Below are 22,151 nucleotides of genomic sequence, written 5' to 3'. Positions count from 1 at the left end.
CCCCTTGAAGCCAGGTTACAAACTCTGTGCTCCCTATTTTAACATTAAAGTCCCCTTGACGCTAGATCGTCCCACTATACTACTGACATCACTATAAAATGCAATACCGCCGACATCGTAGCGATATGACTGAAATTTTTTTAAAACTACATTAAAAATCCAAATCAAACACTGTTAAATTTATAAAAAAAATCAGAAGGCCACGTGCTTTCGGATAAGGGCAGAACAAATAATGAATATCTATGTAATATTCTTTGTGAACTTTAATGATTAAAAACAATTCTTCTGTACAATCTGCAATAAACTACACGCCTACCTGTAGCAGATAAGCTGCGAGAGTGTCTGACAACCCCAATGGTGATTTTGAGACAATATCGTATGCTTAAACATGAATATGCCAGAATTTACATACATACATACATACCCAAGCACGTACGCACGCACCCCCACATACATACATACATACATGCATACATGCATGCATACACACATACATACATACATACATACATACATACATACATACATGCATACATACATGTTTTGCATCCATCCATCCATCCATTCTTCTGTGTAAATAAAGCCATACATTTCACACAAATGTACAGTACATAATTTCTACTGAACTAACTTATCAACGTCTATAGTAATGACAAAACATGGCTGTACAGACAATACACGGCTGTACGGACAATACACGGCTGTACAGACAATACACGGCTATACAGAGCCGTGTACAGACAATACATGGCTGTACAGACAATACACGGCTAAGCGAAGTTATTTAGATATGCATGGTTTACTGATCTTGTTCAGAGAGAAAGATGAATTCTTAAACGGGTGCAATATTTTTCATCTGCTTACTAGGCATTTGCTGTCTTGTAGGCTTCGTTTACAAATCTAATCAATTTATTATTGCGTCTATTGTTGATTGATTCTTTAGGTTTGCGATTGTGCTAAATAACTCATTGTAGTCGAAAGGTTTGTTTATTTTTTCTTCTAGACCTACTTAAACCGTATATACAAGAATATTTTTAAAAAAAACAATATTGTGATAAAACAGTAATATCTTTATACTGTGCCTAAACAATTCATTAACTACGAGCCAAGAAAATATCCCTCATCAAGGGATGTATTTCAGATACTTTTAACATGCATCATTACAAAAACATCACTCACATTCAAAACACTAAATACAAATCATATTTTAAAACATTGTAACAGGAGCTGAAACACATTACTGATTTATCCGTTCAAGCCGTCAAACACTGACATTGCGGCAAAGCCGCCATGGACAAGGAAAACTCATTAATATCGCCTGAAAAAAGTTTCTCACGTAATTATTCCACAGTTATTAAACCATACGCACAAACCTAGTTTATAATTATATCGAGAAAGCGACTGGTGACAGTAATTCAAATACTCTATTTTTTTGAAATTTAGATGGTGGATCTCTTTTGTAATTAAATATCTGTTCAAACTACATGCTGCACATTACAGCGGAACCTGGACTTAATGGTGTTTGATAAGCCATGTTGATGAAGCCCTTCATCTCGTTTTGTTGTCCATTTGTATGTTGCTTTGACATGGTTTTATGTGGAAGTTCTACGTTGCGTCGACCCAGATAGGTAATAACTTCATAAGAACCAGTAAAAGACAACACAAGAGATTTGTAATATCCATGTCCTGCTTTGCATGCCATTTATCTTGGGACACATTGTACATAGTGTAAACAAGGTTCTAACCTTAATTGAATGAAAATTACAAAGCAGCAAACATTTAGATCTTTAGGCGTCCCTTCCTTTCGTTTCAGGTGAAACTTAATTCGCACATAGTTTGAACGTTGACTTTTTGTGTGAAATCATGAGGTAGTAAACAGATGTTAAATTGTTACGTATATTACAATATTTACAACATCGTGACATTAGGAAGAAATGCTGACGAAAATAATTAGTAACAGAGAAGATACTATTAGTGCCATATTTACTAGACTACTAACCGCTCCGGTGGCCTAGTGGTTAGAGCGTCCGCCTCGGATGCGAGAGGTCGTGGGTTCGATCCCCGGCCGAGTCATACCAAAGACTTGCACAAATGGTACTAACAGCTGCCTCGCTTGGCGCTCAGCATTAAGAGGTTAGTGTTAGGACTGTTCGGCCTGGTGTCAGGATAATGTGACTGGGTGGGACATCATGCTACATGTCTGCGGCATGATGTCCCAGTGCTAGACGTCACTAATAAACTGCCACATTGCAGACATCGTAGCGATATGACTGAAAAATTGTTAAAGCTACGTTAAAAATCAAAATCACAACATAACAACAATACAACTAGATTACATATAGTTCCCACATCGAAGTCAACAATTGCTTGAAGATTAAAACCGGTTGGTGGTTTTGTTTTTTTTTTGTTTTTGTTTTTGTTTTTTTTAATATTAAGGAGTCATGGTCAGACTTTTGAAATCAGCTTGAGTTTGTGCCTGATAATGGCTTGGGGATTACAATTCTGTCATAGGACTTTAGTCGATCCCTGATCTTACTTGAAAACGACAAAATCAAAAAGCCGCTTTGGTCGTTTTCTACTAAGAACTCCAACCCAACAGTAGCAATGAAAACATTCCAATTCCATATCTCTAATGAAAGCTCACATAGGAAAGCAAAGTGTGTGCACAGAGGCTTAATCATTAAGTAGATACGCCATATACAGGGCACATATGCATCCATGCGTTTAAAACCCCAAGAGTAAAACCGATCATGAAAATGAGGGGAAATTATTCAAATCATTATAGAATGGAGTGAATTTATTCATGAATATGCTTTAGGCTAATAATTATGTGGCAACTACATGTATAACATAAAATTTTTGCAAAATATGTTATATTTAAACAGTGATCTAGAATAAATACCAACGTCACAATTTACTACATTATATTGATTTCACATAGGATATTTTCTATTCAATTTGAAAATACTGCTGAATTATATTCGGACATAGATACATTCGCATATTCAGATAAAATCACATCTCCTTAAATGACAAATTAACATTTAGGTATGGATGATACACAGTATCTTCGTTCGTTCTACCGTTAACTGAATTAGCGGATAGTGAGCATTTGAAATATATTTTTCTAGTAAAGTTAGCTTTTAGTATTCTTTTAAATTGAAGATTGGTATTCTTTATCTTGAACACAACTGTACATAAGACATATGGATTTCTTGTCTTCTCGATTTGTTCAGCAAGCAGCTGCATTTGTTTGTTCGAATGAAGTTTAAAGGATAACATTACAACAATACAGATACATAGCACATATTATACATTTACGTCCAATGACAGCCAAACAGACAACCTTCATCTGCCAGCATTCCATTGATTCCTCATTTCGACGTCAGTGGAATCTTACAAAACGCCAGTAACTCATACAAAGTACTCCAGACGAACTGTACGGTGTATTGAACTGATACTGTTCAATTCTGGCAGTAGTCGTGATTAAATATAAATGTACTTGTATTATCATGGAATCTGTATGGTAACTGTATAGTTTGAATCCTTAAATGTTAGAAAGTTCCTGCCATAGAGATCTCACAATTATAATTGCAAACAATAATCTAGATCTTTATTTGTAACTGGCGTTTTAAATTCCCGAAAAGTTTTCTTTTTCTAATATACAATTAGAATCTAATCACAACTATGCTGAATGCAAATCAGCATCTCACAAAACAGTTACAGATCACTAAGCTGTGGCGAACACAATTATCTTCCTTCTTCCATACGTCAAGATCTTTAATGTAAACGTACTCTGTTTTAGAGGTCATTGGTTACGGCACGGCTTGTAATACATTGGTAGACCATAAAGACGATGCAAATGTTAGGAACTGACTGGCACAACTGCGCGCATACCCCTTTATACAGGCTCTTCGTACCCTCAGATCTGAAACGACAAAATTATGTACAGTAAGTTTGTAACTAAAAAGATGGCATCAAAAGCAGGACTCGATAGTGAGAAAGTGACAAGTCAAAACATTGCAAGAAATATAACGATGGTGAACTTTAAACCCCAAATAAATAGGCCTGTTCCATATTTGAGCGCAAGCCCTCATCACACATAGGTTAAGGGACGTGCTCTTTAAGTACCTGTATATATTGTTTCTGTGTTGTTGCTGGGGGACAAGACGGAACTTTTAAGAATCTAGTTGTTTGTGTTTTGGGGTCTGAAACGGTGTAAGATGGCACAAACAAGTGAGGGTAATTAAGCTGGTCGCCGCCCATACGTGGACCGATCACCTTACTTGCTGCTGGCCGATGAGATAATCTTCATACCAAATCAGATTATGCTGAATATTTTGGAAGCTATGCTGTTTACATTCAACATCCAACGAGCAGATATGAACCTAGTTGACAACTACCCAAAATGGGGCAAAATAACACAAAATCATACAAAGTACATCTAGGTTATGAAGAACCGCACAAGCCAAAGTTCAACATAATATGTTGAAATGTTCCTGAGAAATTTAAATACAAGTACCTATTGCACTGGAGATTTAAAATGGAAATAGACAGCAATAGCCCTCAAAAGTGTACCCGGAAAGACAAAGCCATTGCGTGGCACATTTAAGTGTGATTGGCAATGTGCCTATCAAATGTCCTCAAATTATGTGCAATGGTTGCAACACGTCTGTGGTAACACGAAGTGCCAATGGACAGAGAGACATACTAATGGACAACGGAAATATTGTAGAGCTTCCGCATGCAAACATTGTTCCTCAATTGGTCAGTATTGTGTTTCATTACGAAGGTGACACATGCACAGATAAACAAATTCTGAAAGACTGACTAATGATTTGTTTCAATTTCTAGTTCTTATCTTAGGGTTTTGGGGTAACTATCTCATAACGAATTTGGTTAGGAATATACTCTGGAATAAAATGTGTTCTACACTGACTTTCACACTTTTGAATCAAATCAAATTGGCCTCTTTTATACCTTAAGAACTAGCCTCCATAAATTTACGTGTTTTTGAAGTGTGTTATTATGCAAAAAGCATTCATCTGTTATTGGATCTTTTGATATTATGCTTGTTTGAGGCAACACGTTTGTCATCCGCAATCCTTAATGAAGAAAATTTGATGACAATTTGTGTTATTTGCTGAAACCATTATTTTCTTTCAATTGCTCTGTTGTTGTTTTTTTTTTTACTTTTGAACTTTTCATAATCTTCCTTACTACAAGAGCAAGATAGCCACAAAGTATTGTAATAGAAGTTATTGCATGGAAACGAAAATGGTAAATTAAGAACGGACGGATGGATTGACGAAGTCATAACTTAATACGCCTCTTCTTGTTAAGGCCGTATACAAATTGCAAGATCACTTATATTGTCAATCTGTTTATCGTTAGAAGCTAATTATAATATATACCAAGTTTTACGGCGATCTAAAAAAGGCCTTCAGAGTGGTTTGAATCCACAAAATGATTTTTGCATTAATTCAGCTTCGAGACAAAAAGGGCCTCAACTACAAAACAAATTGCGAGATCAAAGTGATATGACGACTTGTGCATCTTCAGATGATTACGATAGCGTTTGGCAAGTTTCATAGCAATTCATTGAGGTTAGAGACTTCCCAAGATGCAGTCGTGCATCATGTCCAGCCACAACTATAACAGAAAGCAATGACTAATAACCCGAGCTTTCATTGCAGTCCATTGAAAACTATCTGATTAAAGACTTTCCCAAGATGTGATCATTTATAATACAAAGCAACAAGTAAAATAAAAAGAAATAACTAACACACATTGTACGAGCACAGAGATCTGATAAACTATGCGTCCTCAAATGATGAGCATAACAAGTGTCACAGCGAACCATATACAATATTGGACTAGTCGAGTTCACAAGATTGTGTTGCAGACAGAAGGATATACTATGTTGAAGTTTACTCTATATACCCCTGGCTATAGTAAAATTCAGTTTAAAAAGAAATATTTGGCATGGTCTAAGTCAAGGTTTCCGACTGACTTGGTAATATGCACAGACATTCCGAGTGATTAGATGAAGTTAATTGGCTTCATAGAAGCCTAGGCTAGCGAAAAAGATTTTTTTGTTTAACAATAACTTACTTTATCGCTTGTTTTACAACATCCATAACTCCACTGTAACTTCTGTGCTGGTCATGGAGTCGAGTTCTTATCACCTGGCACGGGTACGTCACCAATACAGCTATTATCTTGGAGATGGCAGGGAATGCGAGGCACTCAATATATTTGTACTGAAATAAAACGATATAAAACTTGGGTATATTCATATGAAAAATAGTTTTATTCCAAACACTCCTGAACATTTGATTCTTTTAGAAGTACAATTATTTTGATATTAAAGTGTACTACATAATATAGATTTTAAAAATACCAACGTTCAGTTATCAGTTATATGTCCCACCCCTTCTATTTGACGTGCGTACATTTATTTATACACACAACTGTAAAATTGACCATATTGCCTTTGCACAGACAGAATAGTGAAACCAATGAGAGTCATTCGTCTGGTTCATTGAGTCTCTCTGGGATCACGGTCATGGGAGAGTTTGTTATTATTAGTTGTACCAAAGAATGCGAGCAAAGCGCCTGTACGAACTTGTCTATACAAATGGGAACACATTTCTATTAAAAGTATGAAGGTTCGGTCTCAGAGTCAGTATTATCCTATCCTCTACAAGCCATTGCCAGTTGGACGAAGGAATGTTCAACCCCTGCTTTGATCTAAGTCACTTAATTTTTCCTTTCTACTTACACGTCTAGTGTCCACAGTTTCTTTTGAATAATGTTTTTTGCTGTAGTTCTTCATCTCTTCATATATCATGAACTGTATAGCACCATGAAAGTTTCCAACTAATCCTGGAATTAAACCCTGAAAGAAACGATTAAAATATCAGTATTCAGTAGAAATCTAGAAAACGGCAAAAGCTATGCAAAATAATGTAATTAAAAAATACGTGAACCAATAGTTATAATTCTTTTGACGTAAGGATTACGTGATTCGTTATAATTCGTATAATTCTTTAACATAAATTAAACGTAAACAAAATAAAGAAACACGATATGAAATCATCGCATCTAGCATAATTACCGTCAGCTGTGTAAAAATGTTTACCACTTATTTGGATATTACTTTGCGTAGAAATATTAATTTGTTATGGAAAAACTGCAATAGCTCAATGTTTTATTACACAAGTAAATCAACGTGCATGCACCACTTCCTTCAGGGGAAATGATGGCATGCTCATTTTTTGTAGTATGTGCATTAAATTTCTGTGTCCTTAATTCTCTTGTTTTTGGAAAGCAAACATGGAACTTGAAATTTGTTAGGAAATGAAATAAATTCTAACAACGTCTCAACACTTAAGACTGTTTTAATGTTGGTACGCATTGGCTCAACCGTCCCAATTTTTAAATCAAAATTTGGCGATAAATGCTGGACTTCCCGTGTCTATTGAAACATCTTAACCAAAAGTGTATTTCGTCATACCAAACATTTACCTATTACCCCCCATGCCGTATCACTTACGCAATCGATCCAGGAATAAAAGGGAACTTCTACTTTATCGTTGATTCCGAAATAACTGCTGTCTTTCTTTCATGATGCAAACAATTACGCTATAAATGTCAAGGCAGTCACAACAAAAGTATCAAGCATTTTAACCGAAACAATCAATTAAAACATCCAACCAATGGCAGTATTTTACTCACTCGTTATAATGCTGTCCATGAGAGCCATTGATCACATAGCCTAATATAGAGATCGCGTTATAATGAAATACATAATGCATACAATGTTGTTGTTGTTGTTGTGGGGTTTAACGCCATTTTTCAGTACACGATAGGCTATGTATGGCGGCCAGTATTAATGGTGGGGGAAAACCCCGGGAAGAACCACCGCATACAATGTTACTACTGCTAAAGAAGATGTCATCCAGAACCACACTGGCTTGATACCACAGCTGTGTTACGATGAATAACATTATTGTGAAGATATGCTGTATTTTCAGAAAGAAATTTTCCTAATGGAATGGTTGTAGCAGCAAAGACAAAACACAAACCTTATAAAGGCCTCGTACTCCGTTAATCCTATAAATGTTGCACAAAACATTTGCTGTTCCCTTGTAGCATACACCATTTGACGTCGCTCCGGCGGATTGTTTGTATTCAAGACAAATTCGTGACTTAGCAACTGAGAGAGGATTCATAAGGATAAGTGTCAGAAGACCTAAAACATAAGAAATATCTATTAATAATTGCATAAAGGTCGCTTTAAATTTTTTAAGGATAATTTAAAAAATGAAACAAATACATTGTTTGGAGTGCAAATATGTACCCCTTACAAGTATCGCTACGGTCCATGCCTCCTTCCAACTTTAAAAATATAAATTATATAGAATCGGAGAGTTTATAACTGCCTGAGGCTAAGACAATCCTTGAAAGTCCACTAATCCTTGATTTGTATGCATATTAAGATTATATTGTAACCGATGTATTGCAATATGAAGTTCTCTTTGTCAAAACGCATTGTAAAGAAAGTATTAACGTCTGCGCGAGAAAACGGTAGACTGATCTTGTCATTTACTACAAGATTGAAATGGCAGAGTTTCAGAATCTATGGTGTGAAATGAAGGGTCGATAGGCGAATGAAACTGCTGCCATTTATGTAATAGAATAATGCAGTACATATAAACAAAGGTGCTGATATGTGTAATCTAGCGAGATAGTAGGATATCGGACATGCAGATCATAACGCATTATAAACTGAACACGACTCATTTTCATATCTTTCAAAATTCTATCTTTTAAATAATTTGATTTGCCTGCAGGCAAGTAATTTGCAAACTTGATAGGTTAATATATTTGTAAAGTCCTGATGTTAAATGCAGGTGAGACGATTTATCTATTTGGTTGGTTGGTTTTTGAATTGAACGTCGACATGGTATAATTATATCGTGCCGAGGCATTGCGTGTAATGTGTCCTGCGTTGGGATACAGCGTAGTGGCTGAACTGCATCCTTTGATTTTCTAGCCGCCTCTACTCACCACTTTCTGGTTGCGTGTCTGCCATCAGTGACTCTGAATGTGTGACAATCAACACACACACACACACACACACACACACACACACACACACACACAATTTCCCACATGTAAATAAGCAAATATTTTTCTAACCTCTCTGTTTCTGGCATTCAGAAGCATTTAAATACACAAATCACCATATGCATTATAATAATCTTGCTGAGCGGTTTAAAATTAATATTTGGGTAAATTTCACTAGGATGAAATGTATCATAATAATCACATATCGACGACTCTGTTTCTTCATCACGTTTATATAGTACCGTAAGAGGGTTTGGATCCCTTCATCTATATTGGTAACTGTCAGCTATGAAGTTTCATACCCCCCCCCCCTCAGTAACGTGATGCAAATGGAACACATGTAGGATCTTGTTCTGACTCAGCTAAATATTAACGAGATAACATACACGAATGGCTGTACTTTTGCAAGATTGCAGTGTTCTCAGCAAACTCCAGCAGCCATTTCCAACCCAGGAGGCTTAATGGATCGTAACACATGCACCTCAAAATAATTAAGCCTTTAACGGTAATATTTTTGAAAAAAGTAGACAAACTCTTACTTTTGATGTCGAGATAGACACCATAGAAAACATGACTACATGTTGCTGCCATATCGATAATGTAGATGTGACTGCAAAGCTTAGTCGGAGAAACTGAGCTAACTGCAGAGATTTATACAAGCGAATGAAGTGTGAAATGTTGGTCATAGCTTTAGCATAAAGTTGTACTCTGCTTAGCCCACTAATGCAATAAATTCAATACTTATGCTGGCTAAATTATACGATTGTGTATAAACAAGCTAAACGCAAGCAATAACAAATGAAAACGAGAGATATTTCAGTGTCAAGTGGAAGTCCATATTAATGCAAACTTTACAAGAAGCACCTTGTTCCCAATTGTCCTCCCCTCTAAGACGATAGGAACAGAACCATTCAAATTCACGGTAAATAACCCCAATTAACCAATTATTGAAGTCGGATTAATATACGCATAAAACGAAACCAGTCCTTATTTTTGGACTGGTTTTTTACCATTCGATATTTAAGATTTACGAATATGTCTTCGGTTCCACCTGGAGATAGACATGGATTGCTTTTAGATCTGGCCACAAATAAAAACATTTTTCAGAGACAATGTCTTGTGTAATTATCAGGTTCCCAAAATTATTTGGCATTGAGTCAGCGTAACCTAAGTGATTTATAACAATAAAGTTAAATTCAAACCTAAACCTATCCCTTTTTAGTCAAACACAAATTTGTTGTATTGTAACCAATACAAATTTCTTGTTAAGTGGATAACATAAATAGATTTAGCTGAGTAGTAAATGAGTATTACATGACGTGACATTCTTTACCAAAAATAGCAGGTACACGTGATCAAGACATACACTGGAGATATACTGAAGTTTATTTGTAGATAATATCTTATTATTAATAATATTTAACGGGTGCGTGACTATATAAATAAAACGCGTGTGATGATCCACTGAGTGCATGTCATCAAGAGTTTCCTGAGCGTTGTTATGTGCAGATAGGACTCAAAGTTTGTTGCTACATAACATGACGTCAAAGCAGCTTTATCATGGCTCAACGGTGTGTACAATTATGTCCCGTCATACTATGCATTTGTATGTGATTTAGTCTTGAAAACAATCAGAACAACATTTTATATTTGCATTCACTTTAATTTTGTGAACAGTAATTTAAATTAAGTATATAGTATTTTTTAAAAAATATAAATGTGCGTATAAAGCCAACAAATTAATTGCGTTTGTGCTCATTGATATTGTAGTCCAGCTCAGCTGCTGTAATTCCGTCTCGCCCACAATATCCAAAAGTAAGAACACTGTAATCTATCACTAATATGGCGGACACCTTAATCAGAACTTGTATAGACACAATGCAGCTCGCATGGAATATCGATTTATAGAGAGATGCACTGACAGATTGACTTACCAGCTTCATATGAAGCAAGAAATTCTTTCCCTGGTCCCAGGGCTTGTTTAGCATCTCCACCCTGCATCCACGTCTTTATATTATTGAAGCTGGAAAAGACAGTATAAGGAAATCTAGTTTACAATGCATTTGTTTCCAGCTTCTTTTTAAAACAAACAACTTTGCATTGCAAATAATTAGTAAGAAATTATAACTGCATGCTCACATTCTTTTCTCACGTGCTTGGTCGTATTCAAGCTCTCAGTGGTGAATATTTATTGTCTTGTTTCATGTGTGTAAAGCTACTTCCTTAGTGTCTATTTTCTTTTCATTACCCATGTATATTCATGCATAGCTGATTCCTTAGGATGGATGTTTTTCATATTACCCATATATATATATATATATATATATATATATATATATATATATATATATATATATATATATATATATATATGCATGCATGGCTGGTCCCTAAGTGTGGATTTGCTGAACATTATCCATGCATATGTGTGTCAAGCTGCATTCCATGTGCGTATTTGCTAGCCATTACGCTGCTGTTCTAGTATTTAAAAGTTGTGTGTAAATTTTGAGTGAAATCTTCTCTTGTAAACAGAAAGACGAAAGGAGGAAACACACACACACACACACACACACACACACACACACACACACACATATATATATATATATATATATATATATATATATATATATATATATATATATATATATATATATATATATATATATATATATATATAACAATGATGAATTTACCGTTCAGTCGTTTCGTACTGAATTCCTTCTCCCCAAAGTTCTAAAATAGGAGAATCTAAATTTGTTTACGGATCTGTAAATTCCTGGTCATATGCTGACATTAATGAAGTACACTTACAGAAAGAAAAAGAGTCCCCAGGAAATTCCAGTGCACAGCACATTTGGTACAACACCCTGATATAATCCAGCAATGCCATTGCTTCTGTATATTGAACGCAATGCATCCACCGTCCCATTGTATTGTGGCCGTAATGCTAATCCAGCACCCTCATTAACTGAAAATAAAGTAGCACGGTTTAATTATATAATCTATCAAAGATCTGCCCTAAAGCAAAGGAAGAAAAGGATAAAATCCAAAAGTATTCTGAAATAGTCCTCAGTTCAATGTTAATTTATTTTTGTCTTCTTGGTTTAAGCGAATTGCTGTTGAAATTCTTTGATACATTCAAGAAAATCAACCATTATTTTATATTACTTCCGTACAATATAAATCTTTATTTCTGAATATAATAACTGTAGCTGAGTTTCAAAAAATAAATTGACATTTAAAAAATAATTATTAGGAAACATGAAAACTATTTTGATTCCTTATTGCTGACTTGCATCAAGGACAGTCATCTTGAGTAGAATTCATGCACAATCATGAAAAGACGACCTCACAACCCCACCTCCAATCCAATAACACAACAAAACAAGACTGTAGTTTTACATTTATAAGAAAGACGTTCCCGCACCCCTACCAGACTATCATAATGATGCACTGGCACATAGAGACATACTTTAGGCATATAGGTATATACGCTGGACTGTGCAATGAAGGTCTTCGTCTGATGAGATCAGGTATTTGTAGACTGGTCAATCAAATGTTGCCTCATATCAATGAATAGGCTTCGCTGCTTTTAAAGTGTGTTGGTGCAGTACTTGGTAAAAATGGCTATATATATATATATATATATATATATATATATATATATATATATATATATATATATATATATATATATTTCTTTTGACTATGTTTCCATACGACTATTTTCCTATATACAAATGTAAAATGTTTCCTTTCCTTTCTTTTCCCTGGTAATTTTGTTCCTTTCCCCGTACATTCGGATGATACTGAAATCGGCGCCTAGGAAACTTAACTAAATGCAATAAAGAGAGTCTGTCGTACTTTGCCGAAGCGTTTATGATCGCTGAATGTATCTAACTAAAATATGAGAGAGAGAGAGAGAGAGAGAGAGAGAGAGAGAGAGAGAGAGAGAGAGAGATGGGGTGGGTGGGTGGGCATTGCAACGCACACTTTCATTCGGTAACGCTGTGGCACGACCCACTCCCAACACATCACATATTCAGTAAATAATCATGTATCACAACCGACATTAACGTGGAAAATCAAAATGCTCACCCTCAGTCGTCGAATACCTGAAACACGCACCTAAGACAAAACATTAAGGTATCACGTGCCCGTATTACGCATATTCATGATCTATTTTTTACACCATGATTTTCAGCCTTTCCACCCTGGACACAAGTCTAAATTGTATGTGGTTTTTGATACTGAATCAAACATAAAACCATGCAATGTAATGTCAAGGTAAGCCTTCATCTTGTTGTGTTTATTAAAGTTTGTGCAAATCCTCGATGAGGATATCCTGAAAAAAAACAATAAGGGATATGAAGAGATGTAGTTTACTAAAGTGCCACTATGGTTAGTCAAATCAGTGATGGATTGTACATGGCTGGTACGCTCCTAAAGACCGATGCCAGAGGCCAATAACTAGTATAGTCTCTGTCTTCCTTTCAGTAAGTCAAAGATTGTATTCGCTAAACTGTGCAGGGCTGATTAAATCCCAAATCTTTATTCCCAGAACAGTTATCTGGGAACCCCCAGCCCAACCACAGTCTCTCTTTCACTGAAATCCAGTGATCTGGTGGTAGATTCATATCGACGCCTTGCATAATGGAAAATGGACCACAATGTTTGCAATCAGTGCAAAAATGGCCATTGGTAATATTATGGACTCTCAAAAGGACCGGAAGTGCGACTCGGTTGTTATTGAAATAGTTTACTAGATCCTAATACAGTTGCGAACTCACAAAATCACGCAAAGGGTCCAGTTGAAGGAACCAATAATGCTTAAGGAAGAATGCTCGCTAAGAATAATTCCCCACCGTTTCATGTATGTCTCAACTGTATCATGCCGGAAGGGTGTGGGTTTGATTCCCACGATCATTTTAGTCCGAGTCCGGCAACTGCCATGTGTCTTTGAGAAATGCATTTTGCACCATTTAACTCGGTATTAAATAACCCATCGTGTTTATCTGATCTAAAATACCAAGGCAAACGCCATCTCGTTTCATGTGACAATCTTAAACAAATACGCCAAACGCCATCTCGTTTAATCTCTCAATCTTAAACAATTACGCATACCATAAATCGAAACATTTTGTAGCCATTACTCTGCTCACTGGCATATCGATTTGAAAGAAGACAAGGGAGTGCAAGGCGTATCTCGGGTCATTGTTCACAGAAACCACGTCAGTAGTGAATGGGGCCACCCTAGGGACAATGGGACTTAGCATTAAAAACACCTCTGGGCCACTCTAGGGACCATGGAAATTTAACATGGAGAAAAACGCTGGGCCACTCTGGGGACAATGGGAATTTAACATAGAGTTTGGGCTTGTCTAGGGACAAGGGGAATTGAACATGGGAATAGAGTTTGGGTTTGTCTAGGGACAAGGGGAATTGAATATGGGATTTTTTTTTTTTAAAAAAAGTTTTTTTAAATTTAAATTTAAATTTAAATTTAAAAAAGGGTAGGCAATGGAAAGGCTATCTCTTTTCGAGAAATATGGCTGGCCCTGAAAAGGGCCTTTGGGTTTATGTTAATGCATCCATTAACATAAAGGGCACCGCATTGGTCTTCTTCTCGTCCTTAGGCTGCGTTTCACTGTAGGACCGTAAATCAGGACTCTTTTGAGGCATCCTTGTCTTTCTACGTAGATCCTACGTATCCACAGACTGGTGTTTGTCCTGTGGACAACGGTCCACTTGGATCGGACATACATGGGTATGTCCGTCCGGAACATCATGGAAGACACAAGCGTAGAAGATTGCACATCGGTCCACATCTTGAAGCGACGAGAACAAGTGAATCAATGCACTGAACTGCGCTTATTTATAGGTAGAGGTAGGATTGAAACGGATTGAGTTCATTCACCAATCCAAACACGCGTTACAAAATTCAGTCAGCCCGCATCCAATCCGAAGAGATTAGTCTGTGACGTCAGTTGGTCTATATAGATTCGCTAGCGCTTGTGTGCAGTCAATCTATGCGACAGTGATTCAACATGACGGAAATTCAGAAAACGATCCATTGGGGTGCACCAGCAGGGGAGACCGCCCAAGGGAACCCGGACTTACTTTCAGAAGAGGTACATTGGGATTTTGTGGATTTTCTTACCTCGCAAGAATTTGTTCCGGAACCTTCGTCATTACCGCAAGTGGAGAATTTTAGACAGAGACAGAAAGAAGAATTGGAGAAATTTATGCAACGACAAAAGGAAGCGGAACAAGCTTTTCTCCTACAGCAACAGCAACAGCAACAAGAAGAGGTAAGAAAAAAACAACAGCAACAACAGCAAGAAGAAGTAGCAGCAAAGAAACAAGAGGGTGAAAATCAAACGGCTACGGTACTGTTGGACATTTTAGCGGAGTTAAGAAGTCTGAAACAAATGTATCAGACTTCTTTATCACGACCGAAAGAATACGACCTTCCCGAGCTAAACACGCCAACCCTGTGACTAAGCCTGTCGTACCACCCTTAGTGATTTCAACCCAATCATCAGAAGTAGGCCTTGGCCGTGGCAAGGGCTTAAGGCAGTTAAAGTTGATTGGTTAAACTCACTCCTACACCATAAAGAAAAAAGGCCCTTTTCAGGGCCACCCACATTTCTCGAAAAGAAATACAAGTTCAATTTGCCAATAACTCAAAAATAAACCCCACCCATTTTACCCTTATAGTACGTGTCTGTGTATGAGTGCGTGAGTGTAGCTTCTTATTTTGAAATCAAAACTCAAAGACACTTACCTTATATCATTCATGTATTCTTTTATCCATTTTTTACAATCCAATTCACAATTCACCACAGAACACTTTAAAAAGTTCGTACACTTCTTCTTTCTCATTATTTAGTCTCTCTGTTTTTTGAATTTCTTCACCGTTTTTTCCTCATTTTCTTCCCTTCTTCTTTCCTTCTCCTGTTTCTTTGCCTCTTTTAAATAGAATTGTCTTCTTTCTTCCTCTTCTTCCTCTGAAGAATCCCTCTCTTCTTTCGAAGAATCCCTCTCTTCTTCCGAAGAATCCCTCTCTTCTTCTGAAGAATCCTTCTTTTCTTCTGACTCCTCTTGTTTCTTTTTGGGGCAATCTGGAGACCAATGTCCTTTTTCTTTACAATAATAACAGGTATCTTGACTTTTGTCTTTTTTAGCCCCTGTTTTTTTTCTTTTTTGACGGTCTGGACACTCTGAAGACCAATGCCCTTTCTTCTGACAGATATAGCAAGTATCCTGACTTTTATCTCGAAAGGAAGGAGAGTAGTCCGTAGGCTGGTCTGAAGAGAATTTTCTAATGACCCCTCGCAAAGCTCTGACGAAACGTTCGATTTGCTTAGTCTCTTCCATCGTTGTGCTCGGCTTGAGAGTGAAATGAATAGTGAAAGGACAAGACACAACCCTTTTTATATACGTTGGTTTGCCATGACTATGAATTAGTCTATGGTGTTTAAACTTGAGCCATTTGACGTTTTGCACTCAAGATGAAACGATCCTATTCATTCGAGAAGAAAGAAGAAGAAGAAGAAAGTAAGAGGCAGAAACGTGATCTATCGCCTCGTACCAGGGCTGAAATCTTGGCACAAATTCATGCCAGTGATTTTGAAGAGGACATGAGTGAACCAGAATCCGAACCCTTTAAACCAAGTTCACCACCCTTAGTCAACCCTGAAAAGTACTATTGCATTCGAGAGACGGAAAAGCGCTCCTCTAGAAAATTTAGAACCACGGCTTACACCTACACGGTGAAGTTTAAAGATTTCAAGGCCGACGTACCCTTGGAGAAAGCAGAAGGGTTTATCACCGAGATGTGGGATTCTTTGCTCACCTCACTCAAGCGACAATGTCAACCCAAAGAAGACGATCGCTTGACACTATCCATAGATCACGACGGTTTGAAATCCTCTGTTTGGATCGAGTTTAGCAGACCCGCAGAACTAACCCCTTCCAAAGTCATGGACAAGATTCAACACGTACAACAGTCTAATGACCAGTTTGACATCACCGATGGTAAAGCCACACTGAAAATGGCTCACGTCTCTCTTCCTCAAGGGACTGGATGCAAAAAGATGTTATTGGTGGACGACCTTCGCAACACCAAAACAAGTCTCGTCCGAATTAACAACCCTCAAGACCAGATGTGCTTAGCCCGTGCCATCGTGGTGGGACGAACCTATGCCAACAAGAACGACACGGTAGAATGGAAAAGAACCTGGGAGAACATTCGAAAATCGAACCGAACCAAACAACGAAACGAAGCAGAACTCCTGTTGCAACAAGCTGGCCTGTCCAAAGACACACCCTGTGGCATTCCTGAGATGCAAAAATTGCAAGATGCCCTAGCTCCACGCTACACCTTGAAAGTGCACCCTCAAGAAATGCGCGGACCTCTGTTGTTTCGAGGCCAAGACTTTAAGGACGGAAAATACATTCATGTATATCATCACGATGACCATTTCGATACCATTACCACTATCACCGGATTCCTGGGATACAGATATTACTGTGAGAAATGTGACTATGGTTATAATAATCGAGAGCAACACAAGCATTGTGGATGGAAATGCCCAGGATGTTTGGCCTCTCCACCCTGTCTGAGCGAAGAACCAGTGCCTTGTTCGACTTGTCTGCGCACGTTTGTCAGCCCTACCTGTTACCAACAACATTTGAAAACACAAGGTTCACAGAAGAAATGTGCTTGTCAACTCCTGAGATTGTGCCCTACGTGTAGACAAGGCATACGTACCAACAGTACCAAGGCACACGTATGTCGAGGAAAGAAAAAATGTCACATTTGTCACCACATCGTCGACTTGGAACACCAATGCTACGTGCAAAAATACCAACCCCCACCAGAGAAAGAGGACGATCACAAGAAGAAAAGCAATTTCATCTTTTTCGATTTCGAATGCATGCAAGAGACCGGCATTCACATTCCTAATTTCTGCGTGGCTCATCGAGCGTGCGAGAAGTGCATTCAAGAAACTATCTTCAGTCATTGCCCTCACTGCAGCAAGATTCCTGGAGGGCGTGAAAAGATCTTTCGAGGACCGAACACGTTAGCCGATTTTGCCCAATGGGTCTTAGATCCCATCAACAAGACGTGGAGCCAAGAGGACATCGAACGTTACGTAGATTGTCATCGTCATGCCACAGTGATGGCTCACAATTTCTCCGGATACGATGGACAGTTTCTTCTCAGATACTATACGGAACAAGGCACCGAGCGTCCTAAAGTGACTTTGAACGGAGCCAAAATCATTTTCATGCAAGTGGGACAAGTGCAGTTTAAAGATTCGATGAGTTACTTGGCCATGCCTTTGAGTCGAATGCCTAAAACGTTTGGAATGACAGAAATGGCTAAAGGGTACTTTCCTCACTTTTTCAATACGGAAGCCAATCAACATGCCGTTCTACCGCATTTACCTGAGGCTCACTATTACGACCCCGACAACATGCGTACCGAACAACGAGAAGCTTTCTACGCTTGGTACCAAGCTCACGCCTCGGACCCTTTCGACTTTCAGGAAGAAATGCTAAAGTATTGTCGTTCCGACGTGGACATTTTACGGCGTTGCTGTGGAAAATTTCGAGAACTGTTCATGGAACACGGAGGGGTCGATCCTTTGAAAGAAGCTTGCACCATTGCCAAAGCGTGTTCCTTAGTGTATCGACAACGATTCATGCCTGAAAACACTGTGGCTGTCATCAGTCCTCAAACGACCCACTTTGTCAAACGTCAATACTCGGTCAAAGCCCTACGTTGGTTACATTACTTGTGCGACAAGGAAGACAAGTGGATTCAGCATGCCCGCAACGGAGGGGGCGAAAAGACCATCGGAACGTATTCGGTCGATGGCTGGGACTTAGAAAACCCCAAGATCGTGTACGAGTTTAACGGTTGCTTATTTCACGGATGTCCCGTCTGTTACCCTGACCGTGGCACTAAAAATCAGTTTTTGCAACGAACCATGGAAGACTTGTACCAGGACACTTGTCAGCGGCGCCTAAAGTTAGAACAGGAAGGATACCAAGTGGTGGAAATGTGGGAACACGAGAACGATCACCGTATGAAAACCGATCCCGAGTTTAAACGCCTCGTGGAAAGTTACCAGTTCATGGACCCGCTGAACCCGAGGGATAGTTTGTACGGAGGAAGGACCAATGCCACCTGTTTGATGTACCAAGCCGACGAAGAGAAAGGAGAAGAAATCAAATACTTGGACGTGTGTTCGCTGTATCCCTACGTGTGCAAATATTGTCGCTTTCCTGTAGGGCACCGGCAATTGTTAACGGAACACATCGACCTGAAAAACATTCGACAATACGAAGGCTTGATCAAGTGTAAAGTTTTGCCTCCCACGAACCTATACCATCCCGTCTTACCTCACCATTGTCAAGGCAAACTGATGTTTCCATTGTGCCGTACTTGTGCCGAAACGTGCAACCAAGACTAACCTTGTCAGCACACCCAGGAAGAACGTGCCTTGACGGGAACCTGGGTCAGCGTAGAATTGTTCAAAGCTCTGGACATGGGATACCAACTGTTAGAAGTGTACGAAATTTGCCACTTTCCCAAGACACAACAATACCACAAGGGTGACCCTACTCAGAAAGGCATTTTCGCCGACTACGTGGATGCCTTTTTGAAACTGAAACAAGAAGCCAGCGGCTATCCTTCCTGGTGTCACACTCCCGAAGACCAAATAAAATTCAAAGAGAAATACTACGAACAGGAAGGCATCTCTTTAGACCACATCGAAAAAAACGAAGGCAGGCGATCGTTTGCCAAAGTGATGTTAAATTGCTTGTGGGGTAAAATGGCACAACGACCGTGTTTACCCAAGACGGAATATTTGACAGAACCTTCCCGCTACTTCCAGATGATTCACGACAAAACCAAATACATGAAACACGTGGACGTCGTTCGAGAGGATTTGATCTTGGTCAATTACGAAGAAGATCTGGACTTTGTACAAGACGACCCTTTTGGAAATGTCATCATTGCGGCTTACGTGACAGCTCATGCTCGCTTAAAATTGTACGAAGCTTTAGAACTGTTAGAAGAACGCGTCCTGTACTTTGACACGGACAGTTGCATTTACATCCATCACCCGAGTCAACAGCACCCTGACATCGAAGGAGACCGTTTAGGAGCCTGGACAGACGAGCATCCCGACGACAAGATTCTAAGTTTCGTCAGTGGCGGTCCCAAAAATTACGGCTACGAATACCGGGACAAACAAGGAGAAGTGCACACGACGTGCAAAGTGAAAGGACTGACTCTGAATTATCGTACCAGTCGAGTGGTCAACTTTGGGGTATTGAAAGAAGCCTTGCAATCGGGAGAGGATGGAAACTTTAAAGTGACCACCTATCAACCGAACAAGATTGTACGTTTACCCACTCACCACATCGTCAGTCGACCCTTGGAAAAAGTCTATCAAATTGTATACCAGAAGCGAGTGCGACTTCCCAATCACTTTACGTTGCCGTACGGTCACGTCGGTATTGGTCTGTATATAAAAAGGAACCCTAGGCAAGATCGATAGTTCATTGTTCATTGAAGTAACTTACCATGTCGTTGACGAAGAAGAAACCAGATTGGTTAGGAGTCAAATGTTGGACATCACCGAGACCAGGGTTTTGAGGCTTGGACACAAGAGGTAGCCCAGTATGCACGAGAGTTATTCAAGGAAAAAAGTTACTTTTCAACCCGTGTTAGTGACGGTGCCAGAAGAACCCGTCACCCAGGACAGGACTGTCGTGGACAGGCCTGAAAGACCCTTTCGGGAGGACACTTGTGTGACCTTACCCTCTACTATAGAACTGGTTAGAACTTTACCCAAAACATGTGGTTGTTGTACTGACACTTGTTTTTATTCCACGTTCATGGTTATCATGTGCCTTTTATTCTTGTACTTAAGCCTTTGGCTTTTATGCATTTTTGTCTTTCGTATTCATGTTTGAAAAAAAAACATTCAATAAACGTGTTCTGAAAAAGTATATAAACTCTTGTCTTGTTTGTTTTTCGTGTCACAAGTGACATTTCTCACACCATGGCTACCTCTGCTGTCTCTGCTCCCTCTTCCTCTACTGTCAAAGTCATCGACGAACACTTAGATCGTGCCAGTTGGGAGGCTTTGTATCTTCGCCATCCCTTTAACATGCTCATTGCTGGACCTAGCGGTTCAGGCAAAACCGAATTCGTCAAACGTTTGATTGAACATAAACATCATTTGATCGATCGGCCACCTCAACGGATCGTGTGGTGTTACAAAGAGTGGCAATCGGCGTACAACCTCTTGCGAGAAAGTCAAGGCGATTCCATCGTGTTTGTGGAAGGCATTCCTAAAGAAGACGACGGCATCGTCTCTGACTCCCGTCAAACCCATTTGGTCATTTTCGACGACATGTTAGGAGAAGACGAAGAAGAAATTAAACTGTGGTTCACGCGCAAAGGGCATCACCGTAATGCCAGTGTCGTTTACATCACCCAAAATTTGTTTCAGCAAAGTAAAGCCCATCGCACCATCAGTCTCAATGCGCATTACGTGGTCTTGTTTAAAAGCCCTCGAGATAAATCGCAAGTGCAAGTCTTAGCCAAACAGTTAGGAACGCCTTGGCTGACTCAGGCGTACGACGATGCCACTCAAACGCCACACGCCTATTTACTCGTCGATTTGAAACCTACGACTCCCGAGGATTTGCGATTTCGTACCCACTTGTTTCACCACTGGTGCCAAGACGGAGGGCCTGTCCTGTACACGTCTCCGTCCTCGACTTCATTTCACTCCCCATAAAAAAATCTATAAAAACCTCAGACCCTTTTTCGTCTGTCTCACACAGTGTGAACATGACGTCCCTTCAGTCGCATCTTCCCGTCAAATTGATTCGTGCCTTGTATGGCATCAGTCGAGAAGAAGATCCACAAACACGAGCTCGTGTCTTAGAAGCTAGTCTCAAAGAAGTCTTACGATGGT

The 22,151-nt window shown here is 38.9% G+C and overlaps 1 protein-coding gene across 1 annotated transcript in view; it reads right to left on the bottom strand.

The window, feature by feature from the left end:
* Nucleotides 1–245: 245 nt before the first annotated feature.
* LOC149783937 (solute carrier family 25 member 32-like) overlaps nt 246–22,151 on the bottom strand; it is a 32,780-nt gene continuing 10,874 nt past the window's right edge. The window contains exons 3-8 of the mRNA XM_089932073.1: nt 11,950–12,106; nt 11,070–11,158; nt 8,091–8,257; nt 6,785–6,901; nt 6,115–6,263; nt 246–3,928 (exon numbers count right to left, since the gene is read on the bottom strand). Of these exons, the coding sequence (XP_089788199.1) occupies nt 3,802–3,928; nt 6,115–6,263; nt 6,785–6,901; nt 8,091–8,257; nt 11,070–11,158; nt 11,950–12,106 (806 nt within the window). The 3' untranslated portion in view covers nt 246–3,801. The remainder of the gene's footprint in view (nt 3,929–6,114; nt 6,264–6,784; nt 6,902–8,090; nt 8,258–11,069; nt 11,159–11,949; nt 12,107–22,151) is intronic.

Source organism: Sinohyriopsis cumingii, chromosome 14 (assembly GCF_028554795.1).
Source record: "Sinohyriopsis cumingii isolate HCF-2022 chromosome 14, ASM2855479v2, whole genome shotgun sequence".
Lineage (NCBI taxonomy): Eukaryota > Metazoa > Mollusca > Bivalvia > Unionida > Unionidae > Sinohyriopsis > Sinohyriopsis cumingii.
This window is presented reverse-complemented; position numbering and strand designations above follow the sequence as displayed.